Source organism: Pseudopodoces humilis, chromosome 1, assembly GCF_049639895.1.
Source record: "Pseudopodoces humilis isolate 2021_Gansu_Grassland_sample_001 chromosome 1, ASM4963989v1, whole genome shotgun sequence".
NCBI classification, from domain to species: Eukaryota; Metazoa; Chordata; class Aves; order Passeriformes; family Paridae; genus Pseudopodoces; species Pseudopodoces humilis.
In genome coordinates, this window is record NC_142200.1 from 37154588 (window position 1) to 37162540 (window position 7953).

The window sequence follows — 7953 nt, forward strand, 5'->3', positions numbered from 1 at the left end:
CCTGTGCTGCCTCCTTGATGGCTTGATGCCAGGTCAAGGAGCAAGCCAAAGTTTGAATTCTCATAAGTCAACAACAGAAAGGAGAAAAGATTTAGTGAGAAAATAAAAGGTGGTCCAAGGACAACGAAAAAAATCCCAAACCAGTGTGATTGTCTAGATCTACTTTCGTTTTCTTCTATGATTCATTCGATGATTCTGTGAAAGAGCATTTTTTTCCCTTTCTTCCAGACAAATGTTGTTAGAGGAAGTAAGTCCACCTCCGCAGCCATCCCTTTGCCCAACTGCTGAACCCCGCCGTTCCCTCTTGCAGTGGCACACCAGAGCCAGGACAGTCCGCAAGGAGAAGGAGGGGGAACAGGCTGGCAGCTGAAGGGCAGCACGGGCTGCAGCCACCAGTTAGCACAGTCTGAAACTCCTGGACACCGGTCAGTAACCATTTCATATATTGCTAAACTTGAACTATAAACTGCAATTGGTAAATCTGCAGGATTAATCAAAATACACCTGGCTAACCTTCAAATTATCAACTATTACTATTTGGTTACTTTGGAACTGCTACTGCTACGTGACATTAGCTCAAGGCCAGATCTGCAACTGTCTGCATCAATCCATCAAAGCTCTCTGCAGAAAGGTGACAGAGCAGAGGGAACAAGCTCTCTCCAGAAATGGTTAATCAATAGCTTGCTAGGTTGACTCAGTGCCATTAGATACAGTGGTGTACCCACTGCATATAAATTATGACCTGTCTTCTCTTTCATTCTCAGTCACCTCTCCTGCCATCCTGGTAGTTACCCATTTTCCACTTGGAAGGTTTTGGGCATTACCAGAAATGTTCCTGACATCCTGGATCTTGGGAGCAGCAGTTATACTTTGTTGTGTGTCTTGGTTTCTTCTGGGGAGGAGGAGAAGGTAAGGACTCTTTTTGTAAAAACATCTCAGTGTACCTGGCCTTTATTTGTGTCAAATATCCTGTGTACATCACTAAAAGTACTGTACATGTCAGACATGTACAGGATAGCATAGACAATGCTGTAGTTTAGTCTTTTGAGAGATGTATATTCCAATCATATATTCCAATTTATATTCCAATTTTTATGTATGAAATTTGCAATAATAGTGTAGTGATGCCTAGAGGTAGCTGTAGATACAAATCTCTGCATAAGCAAGGTAATTAAAATATGAATATGTATGCTCTGATTTACTAAAGTTCTGGGCTGTAATTTCACCTGTATTGTAATCATAGTGAATACCTACTTATATGTAATTATAGTTTAATACCTACTTAAAAACATTTTTATATTTTATCTAGTAACACAATTTAATACAGGTAATATTTTTGTATATAATATACCATGTATATTACTTAAAAACATTCACATAAGGAGTATTTTGCTTAACTCTTCTTATTTTTTTAATTTCAGCAGTCATTTTCTTGTTTATTCTAAGAAGTTTAATAAAATAAGGTGAAAATAATTAACTTCATTTACTGTAAATGCTGAAATATTATATGAAAGTTACTTCAACAGTCATGATGTCCTTATACAGGAAAACTGTTTCTACTCAAAAAAGAAAATAATTTAAACACATGCTTCACTTTAAGTATCTGCTTAATTTAAAGCATGTGCTTGATGACACTTTGTCTGAAAGACTAGGTCTTATGCTTACTGAGGATAATAGCAAAATTCCCATATTTTTAGAAAGATCTGGTCCATTAATGGGATATGCCAATAATAACAACCTTCCTATACTAAAAAGTTTTTTTGCTATGTTCTTTCTTACATAGCTTAGCCCTTAAAGGGGAGAAAATTATTTGTAAATAAACTACCTATTTGTGGTTTCATTCTTCTTTTTTTTTTTTTTTTCACATTGCACAAAGCCTGACATCAGTATTTTACATACCTGATAATCCTGGAGAAGAGATCTTTATACATAATTTTAGACTGAGCTTTTGTTTGTGTTTTGTAGGCGGCAAGGTGAGCCACCACTTGAAAATGGGTTCCTTCCGTACTTAGGCTGTGCCCTGAAGTTTGGTGCCAACCCCCTTGAATTTCTCAAAGAAAAGCAGAAGAAGCATGGCCACATCTTCACTTGCCACGTAGCAGGGAAATACATTCATTTCCTCACTGACCCTTTTTCATATCATGCATTGATGCGCCAGGGAAAACACTTGGACTGGAAAAAGTTCCATTTTGCTACTTCTGCCAAGGTACTGCTGGTTTTAATATCTAACATGCAAAGTATCTGCTGACATACCTAGTTTATCGCTGTAAACATAACTATGACTTTGAAGGAGGATTAGTTTCACATTTCTGCACTTTTACTGGTTTAAAATATCATGGTCTTTTTTTCCCTCTTCCTAAATGGAAAAGAAATTTGCAGTGATTTGGATTGTTCTAAGACTATACATTATTCTAAGACAGTACATTATTATATTACATTATTTTCATTCCGTCTAGTAAGCTATGAAGTTATACTTTGGCTTTTGTTTCTGTTAGGCTTTATCATCAAGGTAATGACAGGTCTTACTTATCATGCATACAATTTTTTTTTGTGACAGGCTTTTGGGCATGGTAGCATTGACCCAGCAGAGGGGAACACCACTGAGAATTTTCATCAGACTTTCATTAGAACCCTTCAAGGCAATGCCCTTGATGCCCTCATTGAAGCAATGATGGAAAACCTACAGTATGTCATGCTGCAGTCAAGAGCACCTAAGCCTAATACCTGGGTGACAGAAGGACTTTATACATTCTGTTGCCAGGTGATGTTCGAGTCTGGCTTTTTAACACTTTTTGGTAAAGAGTTTAATTCAAATAATGACAAAAACCTATCATCAAAGCAGGAAACTGAGAGAGCTCATATCCTAAATGCCCTTGAAAACTTCAAGGAATTCGATAAGATTTTCCCAGCCCTCGTGGCAGGGCTGCCCATCCACCTCTTCAAGAGTGCCCACAGCGCTCGTGAGAAGCTGGGAGAGGCACTCCTGCACAAGAACCTCCTGAAAAGGGACAACCTCTCTGAGCTTGTCACCCTCCGCATGTTCCTGAATGACACCCTGTCAACCTTCGATGACATGGAAAAAGCAAAGACCCACGTGGCAGTGCTCTGGGCCTCTCAAGCAAACACCATTCCTGCCACTTTTTGGACCTTGTTCTATCTTCTTAAGTAAGTCTTAATGCTTCTTGCTCCCAAACAAGAAAAAATGTTTATCCTTCAGAAACCAATTCATTAGTACAGGCCAGTTCCACTGCTTGGTACCTCATCAGTGATAAAAAACTTACTACTTGCAACAGAAGTGCTGTGCTGTTCTGGACTTCCACAGAAAAGTCCTTCACCCATTTGAGAACAAGTAGTGGTAGCACAGAGCAATTCTTTAGAAGCTTTTTTTTTTTGTTAAGAAACAGCACTCCAGGGCAATGCTACACTTTGTCAAGCAAGCTTTGGAGTAAATCTATATGATATGACATTAAAAGTGCAAGTTGCAGTCAAAACATTAATTGCATTAAAGGCCACAAATGTAACTAGACATTTTTAGACCATCTCACTAGAGCAGGTAAAATGAGGCTTAACTTCATTATTATTTTCACAGATAGTTAATAGAAAATAATTCATATGTTGATAGATCCCACTGAAGCTCCACTGTAGCTTGCATCTGCTGAGCTTGTTACTCATGAAACAAATACAGAGATCAGATAATACTATCAAATATGGATTTTAGAGTGGGCCTTTGTGGATTACCTTCTTCAGCATAACTAACTCTGAAATATGTGTCTAAATTCCTAATGCTTTTACTTAGCATATCTACTTGCCAATGCTCATTTTTGATGTTATTTAGTACTTCTTGCTCCAAGAATGCATTTGTTTTAGATTTTCTGGACTTGGAGTCTTTTAACACCTTATGATTGTGCCTTCATCAAGACACTACTGCACCCTTTTTTATTGTGTCTGTATATTTCACCATAGGTCATATGTTCCATGTCTGAAAGAATATGTTGCAGAGTACTATGTGGGCTCCTAGTATTAGAAAGATTCTTTTCAGGTAAACAGAATATTGTCACACCAGCCAAAATAAATGATGTTATGAAACTGATCTATAATCCTGTTCCTAAACTCCCTACCTGCAGTGGGGCTATTTCCTAATCTACAACTGGCTGGCTTTTTTCTTATTCTTGGCATTGCTTTTTAGTGACAACACTGTTTATTACCTGAATTATGCACATCAGTTCTGTCCCACTTGTCATTGCAGACAAAATCAAATCCTTGCTGTTCCTTTCTTTTTTTTTTTCCTTTGAAGTTGTCATACCTTTGCCAAGACATGAAGAAGTGGAACTGCAGCATTTTGCTGCAACATTTTCGTTTTAGAAGGTTGTGCTAGTCAGCCAAAAAAATAAATTTTAGTCAGGAAGAAAGTTAATAGCAAAATCCTTTCTTAGAAGATTTTTTTTTATTTAAAATTATGTTATATCCTTGCTCTTTTGATCTTAGGAGTCCAGAAGCAATGAGAGCTGCTACCAAAGAAGTGCAAAGTGTTTTGGAAAGTGCCGAAGAGAGTATCAGCTTAGATGGCAAATATATTTCCTTGAACCGAAAACAGCTGGATAATATGCCAATACTAGGTATGACTATTTTGTGCAGGATTATTTTATGCAGAAATCACACTACAATTTCCATGGTCTTCTATTTATTACCTTATAAATGTTTGCTATGGAATTCCTATGGAATTAGCGAAGAAACAGTAGAACAGGAAACTGTATGTTCCTTAGCAATAGCCAACAGAACCGGGCTTCCTAATATCCCAGGTGGTACTGAGAGTATCAAAATTCACATGAACAGCACTTTTTCATGGGTAATGGCACGTCTCAATAATCCTACACTACTACATAATATAGACACATGTATAATTCTGAACAATATTTTGTTTGGTTATGTCTTTAAATCAAATAAAAGGGATAAAAGTTAATAAATAAAAGTTGCCAAAACTTAAATCCCTATTCTTATTATGTGAAGCAATGTTTTCTAATACCATTACTTGTGTTTTCTTATAATTTTTTTCAAATTATAAGCACGTTTTTCAGAAGTTACAGAGAGTTTTGATAACATTGCCTTATAACTACTGTTAGTTTTAAAAAAAGTCAGCTAATATTAAAACAAATATTCCCATGTTACTTTTTTTCTGAGTATGAGTTTCTCTACAGGACATCTTAGAACTTCAGAAAATTCTGCTCACTGCTGTTTCTTTTTATTGTTATGTTTTCAGTTTTCACTGGTCTTTATCTCAGTGTGAAAATATGTCTCACTTTTGAACATTCTGTTTCATCAACTATAAGCAATTTTCATGGGGAAAGCAGATTAGGTTCTCAGTGATATCTGCAGAAGGGATAGAAATGCTAGAAGGAAATGAGAAAGATACTTTCTTCAGCATTTAGAAAGTTAATATTAAAATATTTCTTCTAATAAATTCAGGGTTTGATAGTGGCTCTGAAATAGTTCAATATCCATGACCTGCCCCCAGTATGTGAATACACTGTTTCCATGGCAATCATTCCTTGTCCTCTCCCAACAGACAGCATCATCAAGGAGGCGATGAGGCTCTCGAGTGCATCCATGACTTTCCGAGTGGCCAAGGAGGATTTCTCTTTGCACTTAGAGAATGATTTTTACAACATTCGCAAAGACGATGTTGTAGCTCTTTACCCTCAGCTGCTGCATTTCGATCCAGAAATCTATTCTGATCCCTTGGTAAGTATTTTTTCTCAAATTGCCTTGAAGCTGGTAGTCTGGCAGAAGTTAACAGGCCTTCAGATAAAGCATTTATTGGGGTGCCCCGTGGCTGGTTTTCTGTTGTGCCCCGGACTGTCCATTCTTACACCTGAAGATTTCATAATAGGAAAGAAAAAGAATAAAGGCAGTACAAGCACTATCTGTAAAACAGGTTTTGGTGTAACCAAAAGGTGTGCTACCAGCCCCAGGCCTTCTACTTACTGCCCTTCTCAGTGAGGGAAGACCACAATTGTGAGGTGAAGAAGAATAAGGATAATAATTTCCCAAAGGCACAGAATTAGAGTTCTTTCAGTTCTTCTTCTGCTGCATGAACAAGAATGCAGGATACAACGCTTATTTTTAGAGGTCAGGAAAGAAAAGGAGAGTTATCAGCAAGGAGCCTGGGATCCTGTCCCACCTAACAGAGTTTCTCTGAGGTTACTCTTTCTAAAACAGCACTGTGGGGGCTGGTGGTACTGTATGATATTTATTGCTGCAGACGTCTCTTTCCCAGCCTGCACTGTGTGTCTTAGCAGCTTTTTCTGGTTTTTGGAGGTATTCAAATATCAAGGAACTCTCTTGTGTGTTTAACTGCAGACCTTCAAATACGATCGCTTTCTGAACGAGAAGGGAGAGGAGAAGACCAACTTCTACCGGAATGGTCGGAAGCTGAAGTATTACTACATGCCTTTTGGGACAGGCATAGCAAAGTGCCCGGGCAGGTTATTTGCTGTCCATGAGATTAAACAATTTTTGGCTCTGATTTTTTCATATTTTGAGATAGAACTTGTGGACAGTAGTGTGAAGTGTCCCTCTCTAGATCAATCCCGTGCAGGACTGGGTATTTTGCAGCCATCCAATGACATTGATTTCAGGTACAGGCTGAAATGCTGATGAATATATATTTTGTATTATGCATATACACTATGTACTAGTAGTACATAAATACATTGTATATACTAACAGTACTAAATACACTGTATAGCATATACTTTATATACATTTTATGTATATATGCAAATGAAATGCTTCAAGTCTTGGGAGAAAATCTATATGAAGATGCTAATTCACCATTTTAATGAAAAATATGCACCAGTGTGATACAGTGTGCAGTGAGTTTAATGTTCTCTTTTTATGCAAATATCTCCCTTTTTACCAACTATTTTGAAAAGCAAGTTAAGATTTTCAACTGTGTGTGTACAGCAGCCATTTTATTTTTTTTGTCTGCCAGCAAATACTTTCCCACAAGTAGAATTTCATGAGCTAATTTATAAGAATTTCAAAATTGTACTACAGTTAAAATAAATTCTTTTCTATAATTGGAATGTTGGGGGGGACAGTCTCCTCACAGGTGAAATAAAGTTTTTGTTGTATAAAGGCAAATTCACAGTGGGGAGGGAATAGTGTTGGGGAATTACATTTATGGTTTTATGAAAAACTAGAAGACTTGAAAAATACCTACAGAAATGTTCACGTTCAAGTGAAACCACAAAACTTGTATTATATTCTTTGTAAGATACTTATTTTTAAAAAGTGCTAACTGTGTTCAAATAAATTATATTGGCTGAACCAAATGCATCTCTAGACTGTTTCTTGTTTTAACATCTTAACACTATCAAAGGTTTATGCACTCAATCAAAGCCATCCAAACCAGTTTTAAACTAGCCAGCTCAAACACAAATATAGAGATAAATAAATATAAACCAGTGATTCTGGCTGCATTTAGCCCCATTGCCTAAACTCCATATTTCCATTAAGCCTCCTTAAGTCTAATTCCAATAAAGGATGCCCACACGTTTAATTTTCAGTGGTGGCATGTTCATAAGAGCAATCATTTCAAGGTTAATACAATTTGGTTCTCTCTATCATCCCTTTCCTTTTCTGCTGCAAATGACAGATGTATGTATGTATGTCAAAAAAGTCCATTTTTGAATGAAATTTCTTTGGGCTGAAAGAGAGAGCTTTCTTATCATTTCCTGATGAAAAGAACAAATAGACTTAAAACACTGTTTTTATCCTGTTTTTTTTTTTCCCAAGGACTTATGGTCTGACCTTTTGTCCTTAACATAAAAGTAAGTCTTGTGAGAGAAGATGAGATACAGAACTATTTGATATTTTCAAATTTCACATTCTGGCAAGATATCCAGACTAGCTGATAGAACTCTTCCTAAATAAGGAATTTTTGATTGAGTT

At 36.8% G+C, this 7953-nt stretch overlaps 1 protein-coding gene across 2 annotated transcripts; it reads left to right on the forward strand.

Moving 5' to 3' along the window:
- Positions 1 to 302: 302 nt before the first annotated feature.
- CYP7A1 (cytochrome P450 family 7 subfamily A member 1) lies at positions 303 to 7334 on the forward strand. Of its 2 annotated transcripts, XM_014258198.2 has the most exons (8): positions 303 to 425; positions 765 to 909; positions 1966 to 2206; positions 2558 to 2761; positions 2843 to 3165; positions 4486 to 4616; positions 5564 to 5739; positions 6358 to 7334. In XM_014258198.2, exons 2-8 carry the CDS (start codon positions 830 to 832, stop codon positions 6652 to 6654), a joined length of 1452 nt encoding a protein of 483 aa, XP_014113673.2. In that variant the 5' UTR covers positions 303 to 425; positions 765 to 829; the 3' UTR covers positions 6655 to 7334. The 2 variants fall into 2 exon arrangements, with proteins under 2 accessions (XP_014113673.2, XP_005517194.2); XM_005517137.3 differs by having other exon boundaries at positions 2558 to 3165.
- Positions 7335 to 7953: the final 619 nt, after the last annotated feature.